Genomic DNA, 23,939 nt, shown 5'->3' on the forward strand with positions numbered 1-23,939 from the left:
TTTCGAAGATAATTTGAGGGTGTTTCATGGTGAAGTATCTATGACATGCTTCAAAATTATTTTCAGCAAAACTACATTTGGGAGAACAAAGTTTTCTGTTCGTCCAAGCAAATCTGAAGAGGTAGCTTCTTTTCTAAAAGCGGAAGTACACCTTGCTATTCCAAACATGGTAAGTTATAGGTCATATAGGTAAGGTAAAATACACTGTCTTATAGTTATCTCTGCATTTGCCCAAGCGCAGGATGTGGGCACACTTCTACTGAACCAGCATCCATTCCAAAGGAGAACAGTTGCTCTGGCCTTTCAGTGCGCTGAGAGCACTGATAAAATGTGCTCACAGTCTCAGTGTTCCTGGTTTCTCTCTTAGTGGTACTTGCAGAACCTGGGCTTTTATTGTTCAGGGCAGTGAACAATACAAACCAGGACAGTGTGTTTCAGCAATTATATTGCAATTTGTTCATCAGTGTTCTTTGGAGAATGATTACAGTTCTCCTTCATGTGTAGTAGTTGCATTGCTGGAATAGATTTTTCATGTTTGTTTTTTATTTTAACTGTTTTGTTCCTTCTGTGATTTAAATCCTTTGTTGAATAAAAATAATGAACATTATCTTTGCTCAGTTTGGCTTTAGTCATCTCAATAGCAAGTAAGATGACCAGAAGGAGGAACACTGTACAAAAATGAGAAGATTCAAAACCAAGAAAGCTGTAGATTTCTGTGTGCAGAGAACAAAAAGGCAGTTTGATTGCAAAGAACTAATAAATGCATTTGTTTTCCTTTTGTAGAGTAAGATAACTCTGTGTCAGCAATATGTATGGTATTTTATTTTATATGAGGAGGTAACTTAATATTATCCAATTGTCTTATAAAGATTAAAAGTTTTATATTCATGAAATTATAATGAAAGAAAGGTTCTGTTCTAAGGTGATATTCCTATGACATTGAACCTGTGTTCATATTCGCATTCTGTTGTACATTCACACTGTGTCTATACACATGATATATAAGGTCTGTCAAAGTGTAGAATTTTTACCTTGTTGATATTTGTATAAGCATAAAGCCCCAAGCTCCACCCACTGCAAAGAGAAGTGCATCTATCTTTCTTTCAAGTCCTCTGAAATGCTTGGCTGATCCAGGGTAGTAATCAAGTAATGCAGGGTAAAATACCACTTTGCTAATGCTAATAGGATTTTGCAAGATCCTTGCTTTTATGCATACAACTGATCAATCTCTGAAATTGATTTATAAAATGTCAGAGTCACTTTTAAGCAGTTTGTATCCCAGTTCTGAACACTCCTGTGGATGATTTCATCATTTCAAAATAATGACTTGCACATGAAAGCTATAAGATGATGTTATAAGGACTATATTTGAGGATTGAGCGTATCCCAAGAGTGATCTTTCTTCTGAAGTTTAACAAGAAATGCTGTTTTTCTATTCTTTCCTGGATCAGTCTTAGGTAGGTTCTTCCTCCTGCTCAGTATTTTGGAGAAACTGATGTTTCTTCACCTTATCCTACATAGAATTATTTTCAAACAAGGGCAGGACAAAGTCACAATTAGCATTATTGCTGCCAATACAGTTCAAAAAGGTTTGGGACTTTATGGTTGTTTGTGTACTACTAAGTAAAACAGGCTAGAGGCCTGTACACATGATATATAAGGTCTGTCAAAGTGTAGAATTTTTACCTTGTTGATATTTGTATATGCATTTGTTTGCCTGGAATTACCCACGGTGTTAATATATGTATAGATAAGCACTTAGAAGGAGAACTTATATACTGTAAATCTTCTTTAAAATGAGCTGTCCATACATATTTTTATGACCATCCCTCTTACAATTCTCTCACAAAATTTAGGATCCAGTGGTTAAGAGCAACAGAGAGGAGGATCTTGGCCTGCAATTTTTAATGGTTAATGGCAACTTTTATGATTCTAGAATGCAGGAAACAAGGCTAGTAATGTATTCCCACACACTATAAAAAATAATTATAAAAATGCTGTTTAAAATCTTGTAGGAATTGTAAAAATAATTGTAAAAAACCCAATAAATCTATCTACTTACACACTTGCTTGTCATTTTGCCCACAGTATGACTGTACAAATAGATAGTGGGTCAGTACAGCATGTTTCATTTCTTTAGAGGCAATTCTGAGCCAGACAAACTTGTAAAGTTACATTTTCCAGCTTCTCTTCTGGGGCAAGTTCTGCAATTCACTACGAGTGGAGTAAAACTGAGGTCTTAGAAAATGCCAGTCAGCTGCATTTATTTCAACAATATTTCAACTGTTTTAAATAGGTAATGGTTCCTAGTTTAGATGATATACAGCAAGCCATCAATCGCATGATTCAGTTAATATTGGAAGTAAGTCGTGGAGTTGCTCAGTGGGGACAGAGACATTTGCAAAAATCTAATTTAAGAGCAGAATCACGCACACAGCAAGTATCTTCAGCAGGCTTTGGATCACCAGGAAAAATAGCCAAAAAAGGGGAAAGTAAGTAGTGTTTTTTTTTTTACTTATTTCAACTTTTTACTTTAATAGAAATGCCATATATAAATGTTTGTGAATATGCTCACTTTTCTTCAAAGAGGCCAACTGTGGATTATCTTGGATTAATTTGTTGGGTTTATTTTGATTTCATTAGCTGTATTTTTCAGAAATAGCTTTTCAGGCGTACGTAAGTATTAGAACTCAGAGAAACAATAAGCAAAAAAAATCTTAGAAAAATTGCTAGATTCTGAATCTTTTTACCTACTTACTATGGAATGTAGCCATAACTATATTGTTGAAACCATAAACAATGATTGTAGACTGGCTCTCATTGGAATATTGAGATAGAACAAGAGCTAGTTTAATAATTAGATTTCAGTAAAAATTTTAATTGCTGGCTATATTTCTAGAATGGGTTTAAAACACTTCAAGTGTTTGTTGATGTGAATATTCAGACTGTAGATACACCTGTGTCCATTTTAGTCAGGTACTTTTTTCCTTAATATTATTTCTAAGCATCTCTCTGTATGCTTTGCAAGCATCCACAAAAACCCAAATATATTTTTACCATGCAGTTCTCTTAGCTGCTTGGCTGAGCCAGTGATCTGCAGTACAGTTGTATCTTTGTTGTGATTCCTTTGGAAAGACTTTAACATCTTGGAAAGTTTTTCTTTTTGATAGTCCAGAGCTGGGACTTTATTCTACTAATGTGCTTTGTATGATTTTAACCTCTTTAATGGGCTTCAAGCAGGCTGGCAGGAGACTATCCTCATCAGACAGTCCTCTGCTGTGTCAAAATACAACATCAGCAAATAACCATTTTCATCACCTTTAAACTACTCATCAGCAACACCTGGGGGCATATGTTAATGTTTGGCCAATGAGATCTGTGGAGTACACTCGCAAGGATCAATCTGAGACTTTGTTTCCAGTGACCAGATCCCTGAAAAGGTCTTCAGACTAAAAGAGAACTTGGAGTTGCATTAAATCCCTGCCATGAAACAATGTGTGTGGTGGGAAGACTGGATTTTTCTTCTCCATTCTCTTAAATCTGCTTTAAAATACTCAGGCATTGTTATGACAGAAGGGGCTCATTAGATCTCGGGGATATTAGTGTCTATATTGACCCTGATTGTCTCAACAATTCATCAAAGATGAAGGATGGACATGATAAATTGCGTTTTATTTTCCTTCTATTTGAGCTTACTTGTCGTTCTTAAAGGAGACAGGGCTCCTGTTTCAACATCAACAGTGTAATTGAAGCAGCAGCTACCAGTGTCTAAACTGCATTTGAAAGCGTATTTGGAGGCAAGAGGTTTAGGAAAATCTCTAGTTTGTCCTTTCTTTTAATTTTTTCTTTCTTTCTTTTTCTTTTTCTTTTCTTTTTTCTTTTTTCTTTTTTTTTCTTCTTCATTCAGTTCTAACCTCTTTCAGACAAGACTCAAAAGACTTCAATATTAGCAGTTTGTAAGAAAAGTGCAGCTCCAAAACATGACAAACTTTATTTGTGCACTCATTAATATGATTTGACAAGGTTTAGCATCTTTTTTGAAACCACTAAATAGAATAACAAGAAGTTATTTATTTGAAGCATGTTAGAGTTGAAGAAACTTACACTGTTTTAAGGAGTTTATACAATTAAAAAACTTGGATTATATTAATTCTAAAAAAGATGAAATAACACAGGATATTTATGAGGCCTTGTTGTGTTCTAGTTACAATTAAATTGTGGTGAAAAAAATGAAATTTGTGAATTAAGATAACTATTTTCTTTCCACTTGGAAACATTCACTCTAGATTGAATTTGCTCTAGCTGTATAGAGCCTGGCCTGAACTAGCACTTGGTACTTTCATATTAAGCAGTCAGACAGACATTTGAAGAAGGATATTCAGCCTTACTGAACAGCATCATTGCTTCACTTGGCATGCATAGGTTTAGAAGAGAACTCTAATGAAATTTTTAATGGTTCATTCATTTACATATAATTTTATTTTACAGAAGGAGTTGATGATGTTGTGCTTGTCAGAAAGCTAAGAAATTTTTACTCAGGTGTTGCAGAACATGAAGATATTTCTAAATTAGTTGTGCTCCTCTCTTCCTCTGTGAATTCTCTAAGAGAAGTAGCTAGTGAAGTTCTGCAGGACTTTCAGAAATATAAGGTGCTGTGGACAGAAGATAGAGATGCCAAAATTCAGGTGAGTTTAATGATGATCACCTACAAGACTGTTCTTCATTAATCTTATCTTTTGAAATCAGAAAACATTGAGGAAAAAAAAATCAAGGAAAAACATGTAGAAAACACATTAACATCTGAAATTCTTAATTTGTCTTTCAGTAGTAATAGTAATATATTTTCTAAGCAGAAGTGATAGCATCCTACCGAATTTTTGTGTTGGGGTTTGGCTTTTCCTGCTTCTGTGGCATTCTAGATACTGATAAACGGGTCCTAATTTGTTAATTGCTTTCATTTTTGTTTGTGTAACTCTGGATTTTAGGCCACAAGAAACTACCCCAGTCTGACATGATGTATAACCCGTAGAAATTCCCACAGCATCAGTGCTGATAATTGTGCACTTTTCTCTATGGAAAGCATTTATTTTGAGTTTAATAAATATTTTTATTCACCGCCCTTCCTGTAGTTATTTTAGGAGGTGAGTTCTGCATTCGCTATCCAGGAAGACTCCTCTATTCAATTCTTGGTTGTTTGAACTCTAAGTTGAATCCTCAAGTGTGGTAGAAAAATCTAGTTCTACTACAGCAAGAAAAAGTTAGTTTCCAGGAATTGAAGGTTTCTGGGACTTCTACTTCAGAATGTTTCACACTGTCCTACTACAATAGAGTTTTAATTAAGAGTTTGGATTTAGAGGTTCAGTAGAACAAAGTTGGCTTCTCTATCTACTTTATTTAACCTTGGCTTAATTGAGTTTTCTATTCTTAGATTTTCTATTTAATAGACTACATAGATCTGTGAATATCGCATCACCTTGTTTTACTGCAGGTGCACTGGTATCTTTTGAGTATCACAATGCAAGTTGTGCAGTTTATGTGCGCTAAAAAATCCCACTTTATATGCAGAGCTGAGAATTTACTGTTAGTCCAATTAAAATTTTAAGTCTAATTAAAAAATATAACTAATTTGATCTAGTTACTACTGAAGAAAAGAATACTGCTACAGAGAAAGCCTTAATAATAATGCAGTTAAGTTTTATACACACATGCCCTAGTTTCTACATTCTTTCTTTAGCACTATGCTAATGCTTCCACTGCCTGTCTGGATACTTTCAGATAAAAGAATAGAAGTGGGAAAGAGCTTTCAGCATTTATTACTTGCCCATGCAATGTAGACATTGAATACACAGCTCTTGTGTAACATTTCTGAAATTCAGCTTTTCAGAATCGCAAAACTTTTCTACACTTGAGTTCTGCTCATGTAACTGCTTAGAAAATGTGTTTTATTGTGATTGTTTCACACATAATTGGGCTAATGGTGTAGTCTTTCTGCAAGTGCAGGCATGTGTTTTTTGATGTCAGTTTCATCACTTGTTTTCACAAAACCAGTAGGCACTTAATATGTCTTGGTTATCTGTTTCTCTGTTAAATTTGATTGGAATTTCCCAAGAAGCTTGAAAGTTACTGACAGAGAAATTGATAAACATGAACACCTCATCACATGCATTTTACTATGTTAGCAAGGCTACAGAAGGCTAAAAATAGGTATAATATTGGTATACATTTTCAGTAGTTCCTGAATAACTGTTGCCACTTGTTTTACCAAAAATATGAAAAAGGACATTTGTTGATTTACATTTTAAACTACACACAGCAATTTTTGGCTAGCTGTCCATCTCTGACTGAAATTAAAGAAGAAATACTTCACTATGCTATGTTTGAGCAGGAAATGGAAGATTTAAAACCCATTATTCTTCTTGGTCCAATTGAATTGCATACAGGTATGACATTTTCTTATCTTTGTATGTACAGTAAGATAATGAATATAATAGTCATGTTATTTGGTTTATTCTCTGAAATAAATGATTACAATATGAATAGAAATTACTGAAGAGACCTCTCTGACTGATCAGCCAGGGCTCACTCAGGCTGTTCTAAGAAATCTGACTTGAAAAAACCCTCCATTCCCCTTGCCTTCTCGTCTTTGGAGTGGTGAAATTAAATTCTGTCATAGTTGGGAAGTTATCATGGAGGCTTGCTAAGGAGTTAATGAATGTGTATCGACACTGATTTGATCATCTCTGGCACCAGGTCAGCCAGTGATTATAAAAAGCATTGGAAGTTTAAATCACTTTCTTTGCTATTGGTGCAAGACTAGCACATAGCTGCATTAGCGTCTTTTTCACTATCAGTGTTTGTTTCGGCAGGAGATATGGCTGCTTAGCCATTCCCATGTTTAGCATCCACAGCTCTCAGAATATCATGTGTTTTCCTGTCCACCTCTGGTGTGTTTAAAGATAGAGAAACTGGCATCAAGACCTGGTGTTGGAATGTGTTGCCTCACACAGCGTGTGTTCCCTCAGTTCTATACAGCACCATGCCTCAGTACCTGGCCTTCTGTGGCCCTGACAACTTGGTACACATTGATCATGTTACTCTGAAGAACAGTCAGGTGTGGAAAAATGTATTCCCTCCAGACAACTGCTTGTTGAAGAATTAAGCCGTTTGTGCTATGACAAATAAGCAAGGATTTCAATGGCATTTATCCCTCCTTTTTTTTTTTTAAAAAAAAAAAGGAAAAAAAAAACTTTCTATGGCAGATGTTATCATGGTTGCTATCTAGGGACAACTAGTAAATGTATTCCTTTCCAAATGTCAGTGGGGCCACGTTTCTAATGAGCAACGCCCATCTTCTGAGAGATTAGGTTGATTAGATTGAGAAATCATCTCTGTACAATTTGTCTTCCTCGTACATCAGAGAAGACGGAAGCTGCACACTTTGACTAGAGTTCATTTCAGGATCTTGTTGGCATGTTATCCCTAGCTTTCTTTCAGTGAATAAGCAAAATTGTCAAACTGCTGACTGCATATCCTTATCCAGTTCCTGCATGCAACTTCTTATTAATGAAACCACTCTGGAGCCAATTAATTCACTCTAGAAAACTCGTGCTGTCTATTATTCTGTGACCAAGAGTGATAAGAAGCAGTGTATCCAATAGAATATGGATTTTTTTTGATGGTCACACTACTCCCTCATCTGTGACCACTGCATTAGAGGGAGCCAAGTCCTCTAGGTTCAAGAACAAGGATATTAAATGTTTTTATTATCTGGGGAAGCAGGTATTTTTCTCCGACTCAATTTAGGTTTGGGAATTGATTTATTATCATTTGCATATTCTAGCTTCTGGACAGGGTACAGTACTCTTCTTGAATTACACCTGGCCTTCAGGAATCAGGTTTTTAATGCTAATATCCACATTATTAAAGAAGAAACTATATCGGCTGTAAAATTTGTTTTGTGAGCAGAAGGGTTATATGCTGTTAGTGTCTTTTGGTTTCTTTCACCAGAGTACAAAATGTTGCCTATTAAAATCCCAATTTATTCTGATAATAAGTTAGAGTGCCAGTGGTTGGCTTTTCTGTCTCTTCAGTGTTGGTTTGTGTTTATATATTAACTGCATGTGATATGATGTGACACCTTACAGTTTTAGTTGTGAAGTATTCCAAATCCCAATATTGAAATCCCAAGATACCATTTCCTCAATGGGTATAAACCATTTAAATATGACTGATCTTTATGCATTTGGTTAATATATAACAAAAGTATTCTCTGAGAATCTACATTAATAAGTAGGCATTTTTCTTCTTTATTCATCCTCTCTATGTGTTCTATTAGATAAGCTTACCAATATGTTTTATAGATGTCATAATATACAATAAAACAACAGAAATATATTTAAGTATAGTTGAAATTGTTTTGAAACTTTTAAAATGCAGTAATTGGATTGCCTGTCTGCTTTTCCTCATTGCTTTTAAAGAACCATATGTGATGATGTGGCGTTTTTTAACAGAAAAAAATGAAGATGTAGATTGAATAATTTTTTTTTTTTTTTTTTTTTAAATCAGGACCACTGAAAACAGCTTTAGCAATTGAAGCCAAAGCCTGGAAGATGCTCCTCTGTCGTTACTTAAATGAGGAATATAAAAAGAAAATGACAGACATGATGTCGTTCATAACTGAATATTTAAAGAAATTGTCTCGACCTCTGTGTGACTTAGATGACGTCAGATTTGCAATGGAAGCTTTATCTATCATACGTGATAATAAAATACAAATGGATATGACTCTGGGACCTATTGAAGTAAGATGACTTTTAATTTTTTATCTTTATTAAAATGATCTTATATAATAGGAGTCATAAGATAAACTGAGAACCCAAACAAAGAATTTACTGTCCTGAAGGATCTAGGCTGAAGATGGGAAACAAAGTAATACTTTTGTTGTTATTTTTATTATAAATTAGGAATCAGTTTTAGATACTTTGCTAGATATGGTACAAATGCAGAACAGAAAAAACTATTCTCTCTCAAATTATAATATAAATACAATCTAGGAGACAACATGCAGAAATAAGCAGATGAGAGCACAAGAGAAAGAGCAATACTCTCCCTTTTGCTGAGAGCCTTAATCATCTTCCTAAATTTTCTGTATCTATAAACAAACATCATCATCATCTAACCCCTTTAAATGTAACCAGAATATATTCATGGAGCCACACATCATTGTATGCTGTCAGAAACTTGCACCATTCTTTTAGTTTTCCCTATAAGGAAGAAGCAAGAAGCAGCTCATTAAGTTTTATATATACTTGATATTTATTATCACACTCTGAAACAGTCAGCTTAATAGAACACATTTGTTTTACATTTTCATCCACTTTTTGGAGAAGAAATTGTATTGCTGTATAGTAATATTTTCTTTCTTGAAGACTGTTCTATTAACATGATACCAGAAAGGTCTTTCAGTGGATTGTCATCATTTTGCTAGTTTTATGTGAAGAAAGTGGGGTTTGTCTTAGCAGTTTATGCAGTGGTTTGTAAGCCAGGAGTGGTAGAGAGACTATTTGAAGGCAAATATAACCAGTTCTGTGATCCAAAAGAGGTAGAGGTTAAGTAAAGGAAGAACCTGAACAATAATTTCAACATTTGAAGTAATAATCACATCTACTAAATATTATTTCTTAGTCTGACTGTCTTCAGGCTGAAGATATGGACATGATAATCATACTCATAGATGTTAAATAAAACAAACAAGAGGAACTGAGTTCAGCACTGTCTATTTGCTAGGTTTTACATGTGTAGGAAATGATGCAAAATTTGTAAATAAATAAATAAAGGTATACAAAATTATGAAGTATTAAAATTGCTTGTTTATTTATACCTGCTTCTGGCACTTTGAGATGAATATTAGGATAAAGGTTCTTGCCCAAACCACTTATATTCTATATATCTTGCAAACACTTACTCCCTTTCTATATTAACGTAATGAGTTCCATTAATATCAGTAGGGCTAGTCATGTTAAGTCACTGTTAGATCTTTTTTTCATGAGCTTTCCTTAAATACTCACAGAATATAGAGCTGATAAAATCAAGAAGTGAATATAGAACAATGGCAACTGATGAGTAATTTCAATATTTTGTCTTGTTTTCTCGGTGGATTTAATTAGAACCTTGTTGATGGGGTGACTAGGCATTATATTTCTCACTAGAACATGATTGAAGGAAAGAGGGCTTATGTAAGGAAAAGTAGGACAGGAAGGAGATTGAGCATAGTCAATGTGGATTTATCAAGGCAAAATCATGCCTGACCAACTTGATAGCCTTCTATAATGAGGTGACTAGTGAACAAGGGGAGACTAGTGGATATTGTTTATCATGATGGTAGCAAGGCTTTTGACACTCTCTCCCATAATATACTCATTGACAAACTGATGAAGTGTGAGCTATATGAGTGGACAGCGAGTTGGATTGAAAACTGTCAGGCTCAAAGGATTGTGATCAGTGGCACAAAGTCTAGTTAGAGGCCAGTAAGTAGTTGAGTACCCCAGGGGTCCATACCGGGTCCAGTACTGTATACCTGGAGGATAGGGCAGAGTGCACCCTCAGCAAGTTTCCAGATTACACAAAACTGGGAGGAGTGGCTGACACACCAGATATTGTTGTGCTGCCTTTCAGAGGTACCTGGATGGAGAAATGGGCTGACAGGAACCTCATGAAGTTCAACAAAGAGAGATGCCAAGTCCTGCTTCAGGAAGAATAATAAGAATAACCCTAGGCACCAGTGCAGCCTGGGTAGAAAGTAGCTTTGCAGAAAAAGAACTGAGTTTCTTAGTGTACATCAAGTTGAACATAAGACAGCAAAGTACCCTTGCAGCAAAGAAGGTTAAGGGTATCCTGGGCTGTATTAGGAGGTGTGTTGCCAACAGGTTGAGGGAGGTGATCCCCTCTACTCTGGGGTATAAGTCTTATTTGGAGTGCTGTGTTCTGGGCTTCCCAATACAAGAGAGACATGGACATCCTGGAGTGAGTTCAGCAAAAGCTGATTAAGCAATTGGAGAATCTGACATTTGAGGAGAGGCTGAGAGAGGTGAGAATATTTATTCTGGAGAAGGAAGGTGCAGGGGGTATTTTATCAATGTGTTTAAGTACCCAATGGGTACTAGGAAGGAAGAGGGAACCAGACTCTTCTCAGTGGCAGCCAGTAACAGGACAGGAGGCAATGGGCACGAATTAAAATACAATAAATTCCATTTAAACCTAAGAAAAATTCACTGTGAGGGTGCTCAAACACTGGAACAGATTGCCCAGAGGGGTTATGGACTCTCCATCTTTGAAGATATTCAAAACCTGACTGGACATGGTCCTGGGCAACCTGATTTAGGTGACCCTGCTCTGAGCAGGATGGGGTGGACTAGGCAATGTCCAGAGGCCTCTTTCAACCTCAAAGGTTCAATTTACACCTCTCAGTGGCTAAACAAGAGAGAATTCTAAGTGTAGATATCTGCATGGAATAAACAACTGTGTTTATCAACCATCATAAACTGCACAGAATACAAGTCATATAGGTCAAAGGAGCAGCTAACATAATGCACACTGCTGTTTGTCTTCATTAGCAAATCTTTTGCCTACCTGTTGGGAAACTATAAAATGTGAAAATGATCTTATTTTTAAATAATGCCATGTGTGTAGGAGGAGGATAATAAAGCAGAAGATATACAAACAAATCACAAAGGAAAACAAGCAATAAGAAAGGTTCATTCTGTAACAGATACATATGCAGGCATTTGATAGTTTGGCAAACATATAGTAATACTTTATAGATGATATGGCAAAACATTTAAAAATGTGTAGGTTAGTGTGCATAATCATTCAGAGTTAGGAAAAATTCATCAAAATCTACATTCAGGTGGAATGTAAATCAATGGAATAAAAATACGATTCAGATGATAAAATTTTATATATTTTTAATATTAATTTTATTGTGTTTGTATATTTTTTCTAATATTTAATCCAAAACATCTTTAAAGAAATATTTTTTTGCTGTTGTTCCCTAGTTCTTCATTCATCATCCTTATTTTAAAAAAACAAACATTTTATGCCTAAATTACGTGAACAGATTTTCTTTGAAATCTTCCTTACAAATTGGATCTATGCTTCTGCAAATGGACTTAAAATGCATCATTCCTAAGTTTTTTTTTTTTTCGTCTAGGAAGCCTATGCCATTTTAAATACATTTGAAATTGAGATTACAAAAGAGGAATCAGAAGGAGTTGATACACTCAGATATTCTTTTAATAAATTACAGACCAAAGCTGTAAGTATATAAAACTATGTTATTTTCCATTTGTCTTCATGTGCTTTTTTCAGAGTATAAATGACAGTGTGGGACTAATTGTCACTCCACTCTGTCTTCTCACTCTTGGCCTCAGTTGCACACTACTATCTATACCTTTGATTAGTAAGTTCATTTTCTAATTTTATTTTTATAGAGCTCTTTAATATTTAAGTATTATTGTAACTTTTAGATATATGCTTAAAACCTGCAAGAAAATGAGAAATTTATTATGTCTTTCTGCTCTCCTTCATTTCCAGTTTTTGTGTCATTCTTGTCTGATCAGGAAGATTACTACCCTTAGATTACCTGGTTCTAAGAAGTGCATACTCTGCCTGTGCTCTTACCCCTAAGTGGTGATTGCACATTTATCTTTATTGCTTAGGACAGCCTTATATCCCTCAAAAGCTCAATGTTTATTGAATATTTTTTGTAGTGTAGAAGGTTAAATGGAAATGTGTAGGTATTTTGTTGGAACAATTAAGTTAGATCCTGTCCCATAGATTAATCACTCTGGAAAGGACTCAGGAGTTCAAGAGTGTATTTTACATTTACATTTCATGCAGCTCTTGGTTCTTTCTCTCAAGCTTTGGAACAAAGAATAAGAAAGTTGTTAAAGAGAAGGCTGAGCCATCATGAGGAAGAGGACCCTAACACTTTGAGTTTTGTGGTTTTCTGGAGGGAGGGAAGGAAGGAAGAGAATAGTTCCCCCCACCCCCTTTTTCTACGTCCTTTTGTTCCCCCACCCCCTTGTAGTGGAACATGTTCAGTTAAAGGCGGAGGGCAGATTTTGTTATGGGTTTTGGTTGTTTTTTTTCTCTCCACTTTTCATCTCAGAAATTGAACATACAGCACCATAAAAGGAAAAAAAAATCTATTTAGCTTCAAATAATTAATTTTTGTTCAGAATTTTAATACTTTTTATTTATAATTTTGGTTTATATAAAACTCAAGTATTTATTCCTGATTTTTAAAGAAATAACTTTGATTTTAATCTTTTGTATGTCAGACCAGAGTTCAAGATGAGTTGGTTCAAGTTCAACCCAAATTTAAGAGTAATTTGTTAGAATCAGTCGCAGTTTTTCAGAAGGATGTGTCAAACTTTGAAATGTCATATGAAACGGTAAATGAATTTAGTAGCTACCTGTAAGACTTGTACTTAGTTTTTTGATATTTTTGGTTCACAGCAGTTGGGTGCCAGAATTTTATTCTGCTGAGCTACTGAGTATTTGATGCTGTGGTTGCTAAGCAGTCATCATTGCGGGTCAAACTTTCCAGTATTAGCAGTGCACACAACTCTGTAAGGAAAGAAAAGTATCCCTGCTGGTACAAATTGCCATGAAATCTTAATTTAGAAATTAATTTAGAAATTAATTTAGAAATTGAGGCATGTGTTGTGGCATCTTTGCTTACACATCAACATTAAAAAAGACGGTCTCAGGCCACTCACTGGGTATTTTATTTTCAGCAAAAGAACAAAATATGAAAAATGAAAGTCTAGTCCTATTCAGTTTAATCAAGCTAAAGAACTTTCAATTTCATAAGTTATCTTTTCTTAGATTTACCATTGTAAATATTGCATTACCAAGTTACATAAGTTGATTGGATTTTGAGTACCAAAAAAATACGCATTTTGTGATGACCTGTAAATATATATAAAGTGGTCTTCAGTCACTTTGAGAATTAATATTCGATTTTTGTTAACTGCTTATTTGAAAGGAAGGACCTATGGTTCCAAATATTCCACCTCAGGAAGCCAGTAATAGGCTACAGATCTTTCAGGTACGAAATTAAACTGCTGAGTTTCCAAATAATTAAGGTTAGATCTGCTATTGCTTATCAAAACAAGTTTAGAAAAAGACACATTTACAATCTTCGGTAAATGTGTCTTGGTGGATATTCTGTGTAGTATTATGTTAACTATACTTTAGTTTCTATCAGGCAATGTTTTCCTTAATGTGAAAGTATGGATTGATTGATGTGTAACCTTGCTTCACTCTTCGCGTTTTGTGAGCAGAAATTGTCGACTTGAAGTAATAAAAGCAGTAGAAGAGGGAAGAGTCAAGTACAACAACTCGGTATGACTGAAAAGAAGCCAGGTTACATATCAGTCACATGAGCCAATCTTTTCATCTTTTAAAGATCACATTTTCCATTAGATAATTGTCTTTCAACTTGATATTTGTTTGTTATGAACCTTAGTTCAATGGTCCATAACCAGTTTTTAATCTATTTTTAATCCTTCTTCCTTTCTCTGCAAGTTATAGTAACTTGAAGATTTTTTTCAACACCACTTTTGTCAGTCTCTTACATATTGTATAGACTCTGTAAAAAGTAAATTCAAAGTTTGTGAAAAGCACTAGATAACTAACAGAAGGTGCTTAAACCTTCTAATGCATCTAATATGTGAAAATTGAGTGATTTTGGTTGAATTTGCTGTATTTATTATTTTGCCAAGAGAATGCTTTGTACTTATGGACAGTAACTGCCGAAATCATTCTTCTTTCCATTTTTCTACAGTGATCATATCCTTTGGACAGCAGTTATACTTCGAAAGTAATTGTATTTTTTGGCACTCTTCAGTGTTTTTTTCAGGCTGTGTATTTTACCATCTGATACAAATATTTTCTTTTTTTTTTCCTCGATGATGTAAAATTAATTTCACATTCCATTTTTATAAAATGCTTCTTCAAATTATTGCTTCTTATATAAACTTTCACTATTTGAATTCAATATATGGATTTGAGTATTACATTACATGAGAACTGTTCAAAATTTTAGATCAAAAATATTTTCAGACATTTAAGTATGTTTCTAATAGAATTACTTTAAGACAAGTTAAGAACTGTTTAATGATTTATTATTAGGCAATTTTAATTTAAAACTTATATTATACACACATTTTCATGTTGTCTATATGAATGCTAATTTTATCAGGCCAACTTTGATGAGCTGTGGAGAAAGTTTATCACATACTCATCTGGTGAACAGTTGTTTGGATTGCCTGTCACAGACTATGAAGTTTTGCATAAAGTCAGGTAACTGTGGAAATACAGCTGTCTTAGGTGTTTATTAAGTATGTTAGAAAGGCTTAGGGTACACCAAAGAGGGAAATATTACAATATGGAAGGTTTCCATTGCCTTAAATTAAATAAAAAAAAAAAAATTAATGAAAATTTTAGAGGTCTAATGAACTTGCCAATAAAAAATAATCATATTTATTATGGTAACAGAATCATACCAGATTATTTTACTACGTGTAAATACTATATAAAGGAGCAGAATACCATGTCCTAGGAAAAAAAAAAAATATATATATACACACACACACTTATATATAGGTAGATTAGTAAATATAGTATTATGTATTAAGATATGGTACAAAGAGCGAACAAGGAAAAGGCAAGGAAAGGTCAGTGTATCATCATATATGAAAAATGTAACTAGAGCTTTTATGAAAGTCTAAGTTTTTTGAGCAACTGTACAAATGAGAATCAGATTCTAAAGTTTATGCACCAGCCATTTCAATAGTTTGATGATGATTTACACCAGATGAGGATCTGACCCCTTCTGGCTGTTTTTAGACCAGCTTTTTAGTTCAGATTCAGAGAGTGCTTCCAAAGTAAATCAACTAATTGTCCCCACTTGCCCTGCTCAACTTTGCACTGCAGAGCCAGCTCAGGGTACATAAGCTGTGTTCCTTTTGGAAGAATGGAAGTTTTATAGAACTAGACTAAAGCAAAACTTCCCCCAAATATGTTTAGCGTGGGTATTATGTTCTTAGCACCAACTGTCTGCTCTTTTTTTGGATTTTATGGATTTTATGGATTTTATTCATGAAGTGTTCTTTTCTATATTAGGAAACATAATCTAATTGATCTACCTTAATTTTTTGTAGAATTACTACATATACCACGTATTTAACTATTGTGAGATATCCAAATAGCTGATTGAAGTTATCGGTGTGATTATTTTTTTTCCCAGGAAGGAGTTAAACTTGCTTCAGAAATTGTATGGATTATATGATACTGTAATAAACAATATCAATGGTTATTATGAGATACTTTGGACAGATGTAGATATTGAAAAAATTAATGCTGAACTTCTGGATTTTCAAAACAGGTATGTTCATAATATGAATTATAACTGATGTTAAATGCATTAGGATTTAGGTGACTTCAGTAAAGCTATTTGATATATTTAAATACAAAACTTCCATGAATAAGGTTTATCATAAAGCAGTAAGATTCTTCAAGGAAGAATGGAATAACACTATACTTTTAGTTAACCAGCCTTTTACCTGTAGTTTTGATAGTCGAAGGCATATGATCAGGTGAAGAGTCGATCTCCTTAGCTCTCCAAGAGGTTAGGAGAGCTGAAAGTTTATTTGTAAAAGGTAAGTTCTTCAACTAGGAGGATTAGCCCATTGATTTTAAGTCCTGAATACAAGAATAAAATTTCTGAGTCTTTTAGAATATTTTATCCTTTTTTAAAAACATTTCTGCCATTTCAAATACATTAACAATGCTGAGTGTCTTAAATAGAATGGGTTTGTAAAAAAGTTACAAATATTGCAGTAATGCTGAAAGCTTAAAACAGTTTTGACACTGTTGAGAGGATTAGATGTAATTAGTTTGATTCAGAAGTATTTTCTAACCTTTTAATTTAGCTTCATTTTTAATATCTTCAAAAGTACATATATTATTTTGGGAAGAAATATAATATAGAAGACGAGGACAAGGATTATTTTACAACAGAATAACTGCATTGTTGAGTGCAGTCCCCAACTCTTCTGCTACGTAATGGAGTCCTGTTATAAGCTTGGCAAGCTCCATCCTAAAACAACTCCAGCTTTCCCGGCACTTTCTTTGCACGCCCAGTCCTCCTATTAGAACAATATTCCAGAATCTTTCATTATTAATTTCCAAAATAAAGGCATGACTAATTGATATACGTTTGTACTTGTGCCAGTATTTGGTATTTTGGAGTATATCTGTACTACAGTTCTAGAGCAGTGCAGGCCTATTAAAACAGCTTTAGATCAATCTTAGATAATGTTAAAATCTAATTGCTGAAATACAGAGCTCCACAAGAGCTAAATTAAATTACTCTCTGAATTGACATTCGTTTAAGGTAGGTCAAGTAGAAGTGTATAACAGGGCAATTGCTTTTGTAACTGCAGCGAAAAGAAAAACCTTCAGTATAAATAGTTCTTTCTTAGGCTGTTAAGTACAAATCCCACCTATTTACCCATCATTTCCTTCCATTCTCCATTTTGTCAACATATCTTACCTCTTGGCATTACCTTGGCAGTTTTTCATGGCTTATCACACTGATGGGTTTAGGTAACCCAAAAATAGTAGCATAACCTTCCTAAACTAGGGGGAGAGGATCTGTACTACAGAATGTGAAATTTTTTACTTCAATTTTCTTTTTTTTTTATTGGCCTCTAGTCCAGGGTGTCATGGTAGTCTAGTAAATATATATTTTCCTGAAGGTTAACTGACATATCAAATATGTCATTATAAGGCATAAAATTGGTAAGTGAATTTCCATAATTTTGAAGTTGCACTTTTGACAGACAGGATTGAAGATTTGCGGAGTTGAAGGTCTTAGATTTGCATTATTTCTCAATTTCTAAGTGGGGAACATTAACCAGAGACTGATAACCTTTCAAGGAAATATGTGCCAAGAATATTTTTATTTCCCAAATTTGAGGTTACATATGCTGTTAGAATTTCGGGGATTAAGAGTGTCTCAAAAAAGCAAGATGTTGACAGACACCTAATTGGCAATATCTTGCCACCTAATTGGCAATATCTTGCCTTTGTGTAAAATAGTATCTCCTGGTTCACAAGACTCAATAAGGATAAGAGGGCTCCCAGCTCTGGAACCTGCAGCATGTCATTCAAAATCTGCCTCTTTGCTGTATCTGATTCCTGTGTCCCAAAACACTGAACCTGACATTAACTCTTTACTAATGAATGAAAAGAATGGCTGCAAACAGAGAAATTTATAAAATATTCAGATGTTTTGCCTGGTTTTCTAAGGAAAAAGGTGATCTGTGATGTCACTGTCTGACCATGTCTATGCTCCTCTTTTTCAGCATTCCTGAATACTTTTTTTTTTAAATCTATTGGCTAGTTCCAACTTTCAACAAGGCAGATTTCTCATAAAATAACCTTAAGTGCCTATGAGTTTTATAAAAGTCAAAACTTCACAGTAGTCCAAAACCAGACACAAAATACTTTTCCCCCTCAGGGAAAGGCAGGCAGGTATTAAACATTCTGTTTGACAGCAATCAGGGAACTAAACAACATGAATGTACTGGCAACCACACATCACCAACATAGCTCTAAACCAGACACAGACTGCTATATTCTACCTGATTACACAAAATATGAAATTATACCAGTGGGAGGTAGGGAGATAAGTGACAAATGATGCAAAACCAAGGGAAATATGATCCAGGCTTTATTACTTTTCCTGCTAAGGATATAATTTATCATTTACATTAAGACATTCCTGTGGTGGGTCAAGTGCTTAATTCTTAGTGTGTGGACTCTGTAAAAGTGTGGTCAAAGAGGTGACTATTCATTTAACTATTCTACTGGGGTTTTTCCACACTAGAAGTATATAATTTTCATTTTCTTAGTGAATAGTTTCAGGAACACTAACCAAAAGTAGAGGAGAAGGTGGTCATATCTTTCTAATTTTCACACCTATCTCCGAAGAGGTATGTTAATATGTGCCATGTGTATTACTGGTATTGTAAGTTGAAGTAAATATCGTATTGTATATGGATTACATATGTAAAACTTAACTATTTTTGCTTTGTTTTTTGTGTGCCAATAAAGAGTTTGTGGTGATAAGCAGCAAATAAGCTATATTTTAATGTAAACTGCAATATTTCTGTTTATTTGCAAAGAACATATTAGTGGTTAAAACTGTTAGATATTATGATTTGTTAGTAGGGTGTTTGCATTAGTTTTTCCTAAAAAGGTAGACTGATTGACATAAATTGGAATTTTACATAGAAAATGTTGACCTCAATACAAGCTAATTCATATCTTCATGTCTGTTTTCAAAATGTTTAAACAATTCCTATTTTGACGAAAGAGGCATTTACTACAGTATCAATTTAACTCAACTGCAGGTGCCGTAGACTACCTAAAGGACTCCAACACTGGCAAGCGTTTTTAGATCTCAAGAAAAAAATTGATGATTTTAGTGAGTCTTGTCCTTTGTTGGAAATGATGACTGACAAAGCAATGAAGCAAAGACACTGGGATCGCATTGCTGAAACAACAGGACATCAATTTGATATAGAATCTGATTCCTTTTGCCTTCGAAACATCATGGAAGCACCAATTCTTAAACATAAAGATGATGTTGAGGTAGGTACCTACATTTTTTCCCTCCTTGTTATTTTACATTGTCAGCAAAAATACTATGATTACTTATAAAATGATCACCTTTTTAAAAAATGTTTACTTTGTTAAAGTCCTCGACTCTCAATCAGACCACACTAGTTTAAAATAATTTATATTTTATTTAGAAGTTCTTATCCATATGAACAAAGACAGAGGTAGCAGCTGGAATCTTTGGACACTTATTTCTAGATAATCTCTTCACATTCTTCCTGGCCCTATTTTCTATGATTTTCTTAGTTCTTTTTAAACAGGAAAAAAAACAAACAAAACTTCAAATGATCATGGTCACCTAATTTTTTTAACTCTGTAGTTGCTTTAAAGATTTGTAAATAAAAATTTGTAAATAAAAGAGGAAGGCTCCATGCTTATTAATATTTAATATGAATACTTTTTTAGATCTTTATGGCTTCTTCTGAACCATACAATTTCAAAAGATCCCCCACATAATCTGAAAAAACTCTCAATGGAGTTTGCAGGTTTTATAGGGTAAATATGCATTCAAAAGTTATTGTTATATTCATACTTGATTTATATGGAAGCATTCCAAGGTGGTCTGCTTAATTTTGAATTAAGCTCTGATTTGAATAGAATGTTAGACTTGATGACCTTTCCAACCTAAACTATTCTTAGATTCTGTGATTCTATAAATTGAAATGTGATAAGATTGAGAGTTCATCTGGTGAGGTGTCTACATCACTACCCTAAACCTTGTAGAAATGATGATTCAGAAATCTTGTTATGCAGAAATAACAAAATGTGAAGCTACAGAAATGGTATATCCATGCATTTCCAAGTGTGCACTTTTCAGTTATCCATACATGTAATTTGAGTGAGTAAAATCTCTGCATTTGTGTGACACATTTCTATACTATTTTATAAAATTTCATACATTATTTTAAAATATTCTATTACTAGATGTGTAATATTAGGAAAGATTTCTTTTCTGAAGAATGAAGATTCTAAAAAATGGTTCTTTCTTTGCAGGATATATGCATATCGGCTACAAAGGAAAAGGATATAGAAGCCAAACTATCTCAAATAGCTGACATTTGGGAAAGCCAAATTCTGAGCTTTTCATCATTCAAAGGGAGAGGAGAGTTACTGTTAAAGGGAATTGAATCATCAGAAATTATAATGTTGATGGAGGACAGTTTAATGATTCTTGGCTCTTTACTGACCAATAGGTACTTTTAAATTGATTGTGTATGGTATTTTCAGAAACACACTGAGATAGGAACTGTACTATTATTAGGCCAAATCAGCAGTAAATCTGAATGGAATATTATTTTTTTAATGAAAAAGAATGTTACAATACTAATGAAAAACTTCCTCAAGTGGAAGTAGCAAGTAGACTAATAGCAAACTATTGTCTCAATATATTTGAATGTTGTCAAGCTGGTAGAAACTTTCCACAAGATTCTTCTTGCTCTAAATGAATGTGGTGGGTTGACCCTGGCTGGTTGCCAGGTGCCCACCAAAGCTGTTCTATCACTTCCCTCCTCAGCTGGACAGGGGAGAGGAAATATAACAAAAGGCTCGTGGGTCGAGAAAAGGACAGGGAGATCACTCAGCAAAACAGACTCAACTTAGGAAAAATTAATTTAATTTATTACCAATCAAATCAGAGTAGGATAATGAGAAATAAAACCAAATCTTAAAAATGCCTTTCCCCCACCCCTCCCTTCTTCCCGGGCTTAACTTTACTCCCGATTTTCTCTACCTCCTTCCTCACAGCGGCGCAGGGGGACAGGGAATGGGGGTTGCGGTCAGTTCATCACACGTTGTTTCTGCCACTCCTTCATCCTCAGGGGGAGGACTCCTCACACTCTTCCCCTGCTCCAGCATGGGGTCCCTCCCATGGGAGATAGTCCTCCACTAACTTCTCCAACATGAGTCCTTCCCACGGGCTGCAGTTCTTCACGAACTGCTCCACCGTGGGTCGCTTCCATGGGGTGCAGTCCTTCAGGAACAGACTGCTCCAGCACTGATCCCCCACGGGGTCACAAGTCCTGCCAGCAAACCTGCTCCAGTGTGGGCTCCTCTCTCCACAGGCCCAGAGGTCCTGCCAGGAGCCTGCTCCAGTGCAGGCTTCCCACAGGGTCACAGCCTCCTTCGGGCATCCACCTGCTCCGGTGTGGGGTCCTCCACAGGCTGCAGGTGGATATCTGCTCCACAGTTAACCTCCATGGGCTGCAGAGGTACAGCCTGCCTCACCGTGGTCTTCACCATGAAATCTCTGCTCCGCCACCTGGGGCACCTCCTCCCCCTCCTTCTCCACTGACCTTGGTGTCTGTAGAGTTGTTTCTCTCACATATTCTTACTCCTCCCTCCGGCTGCAATTGCTGTTGCGGAGGGTTTTTTCTTCCCCTTCTTAGATATATTATCACAGAGGTGCTACCACCGTCGCCAATTGCCTCGGCCTTGGCCAGTGGCGGGTCCATCTTGGAGCAGGCTGGCATTGGCTCTGTCAGACATAGGGGAAGCTTCTAGCAGCTTCTCACAGAAGCCACCCCTGTAGCCCCCCTGCTACCAAAATGTTGCCACACAAACCCAATACAGTGAAACAAGTGTTGTTTGGGTTTTTTCCCACCGTTATAAGTATCTGTTTTATAATAGCTTTATTTAGGATTAAATAATTCCTGCTTCTCATCCTTTTTTAGATACAATACACCATTTAAAAAGGAAATTCAGAGCTGGATTTATAAACTAAGCAGCTCTACAGACATAATTGAAGAATGGCTGCTTGTGCAGAACCTCTGGATTTATCTTGAAGCTGTTTTTGTAGGGGGAGATATCGCAAAACAGTTACCCCAGGTAAACTTTACAGTGCTTGCCTATTATTGTGTATTAAAAGCTATCTGTGTAACAATTTCCAACAGATTATGCTGTGAAAGTACTTACATTTTTGCTCTATATAGGAAGCAAAACGTTTTCAGAATATTGACAAATCATGGATAAGAATAATGCAAAGAGCTCATGAAAACCCAAATGTAATTAACTGCTGTGTTGGAGATGAGACTATGGAGCAACTTCTCCCTCATTTACATGAACAGTTGGAAGTATGTCAGAAATCACTTACAGGGTATGAATTGTTTGATTTTTAATGCATTATTATTTTGTAACTAGTTTATATGAAATATTAATAGTATTTCAGTCTTACTTTCACTCTTATGTAGAAAAAATTTAAGAGCTGAAATATTCTAATAAAAATCTTGTTTAATTTTAAAGATACTTAGAGAAGAAAAGACTACTGTTTCCTAGATTCTTTTTTGTTTCTGATCCTGCCCTTCTTGAAATTCTTGGACAAGCAAGTGATTCTCATACAATTCAGGTACAACCTTACTGATTTTTTTCTGCTTATAACAAAAAAAATTAGAATATGGAAAAGCATTTAATAAATTAAAATGTAACCATTTTTTAATAAACTTTGCTTGAGAAAAATTTTCATTTCTTGCTCTTTGGTCTTTAACAAAATCTGAAATGGATATCTGTAATTTAAAAAAAGCTTCAGAATTCAGAACACTAGAATATGGTCCCATCAAGTGATTTGCTGGTGGTTCCTTTCACAACTAAACTAACAGAAGGGACCATGTGAGACTTTCCTGCTTTGCATATTGCAAAATTCATCCAGCTAGTCTGGATTGTTACTGAAGGTTTATGGTCCAAGTAGTTGTGGATTGTTACTGAGGGTTGATTGAGATAAGATAGTTGATCTCACGCAGCAGCTAATCTCTGTTCTGCTGGATCATCTCTGGAAACTGTAAAAAAACAGCAAATGGAGATAAAATCCTACACAACCATTTCTGTAATTATTACCTACAAATGGCCTGAAATTCATCTGTAGGTTCAGATGAACTTTTGCAGGATAACCTTACTTGAGAATTTTTCTGTTTGCTAATGTTATATATTTACATTGAATGACTTCTGAATTATCCTTACAGCCACATCTGCCTTCCATATCTGACAATATAAATGAAGTAGACTTTCACCCAAAGGATTACGATCGCATACTGGCAGTCATATCAAGAGAAGGAGAAAAAATTCCAGTAATTCTCTGAATTTCTTTCTTTTTTTTCTAGAAATGTTGTTAATAGATAAATCATTCTATTATTGAACATATAAGTATATATTAAATTGAATAATTATTAATTACAAATGAACATTTGTAATGTTGT

At 34.9% G+C, this 23,939-nt stretch overlaps 1 protein-coding gene across 2 annotated transcripts in view; it reads left to right on the forward strand.

Moving 5' to 3' along the window:
• DNAH8 (dynein axonemal heavy chain 8) overlaps positions 1 to 23,939 on the forward strand; it is a 152,249-nt gene that overhangs the window by 28,681 nt on the left and 99,629 nt on the right. Inside the window, exons 21-36 of one of the 2 annotated variants that reach the window (XM_075146803.1) lie at positions 67 to 169; positions 2,297 to 2,492; positions 4,489 to 4,685; positions 6,314 to 6,440; positions 8,566 to 8,801; positions 12,209 to 12,313; positions 13,341 to 13,454; positions 14,051 to 14,113; positions 15,269 to 15,369; positions 16,316 to 16,453; positions 19,488 to 19,728; positions 20,749 to 20,948; positions 22,425 to 22,578; positions 22,683 to 22,846; positions 22,993 to 23,095; positions 23,706 to 23,810. In XM_075146803.1, coding sequence (XP_075002904.1) covers positions 67 to 169; positions 2,297 to 2,492; positions 4,489 to 4,685; positions 6,314 to 6,440; positions 8,566 to 8,801; positions 12,209 to 12,313; positions 13,341 to 13,454; positions 14,051 to 14,113; positions 15,269 to 15,369; positions 16,316 to 16,453; positions 19,488 to 19,728; positions 20,749 to 20,948; positions 22,425 to 22,578; positions 22,683 to 22,846; positions 22,993 to 23,095; positions 23,706 to 23,810 — 2,347 coding nt within the window. The remainder of the gene's footprint in view (positions 1 to 66; positions 170 to 2,296; positions 2,493 to 4,488; positions 4,686 to 6,313; positions 6,441 to 8,565; positions 8,802 to 12,208; positions 12,314 to 13,340; positions 13,455 to 14,050; positions 14,114 to 15,268; positions 15,370 to 16,315; positions 16,454 to 19,487; positions 19,729 to 20,748; positions 20,949 to 22,424; positions 22,579 to 22,682; positions 22,847 to 22,992; positions 23,096 to 23,705; positions 23,811 to 23,939) is intronic. The other variant, XM_075146804.1, reaches the window with a different exon arrangement.

This window comes from Calonectris borealis, chromosome 3 (assembly GCF_964195595.1).
Source record: "Calonectris borealis chromosome 3, bCalBor7.hap1.2, whole genome shotgun sequence".
NCBI classification, from domain to species: domain Eukaryota; kingdom Metazoa; phylum Chordata; class Aves; order Procellariiformes; family Procellariidae; genus Calonectris; species Calonectris borealis.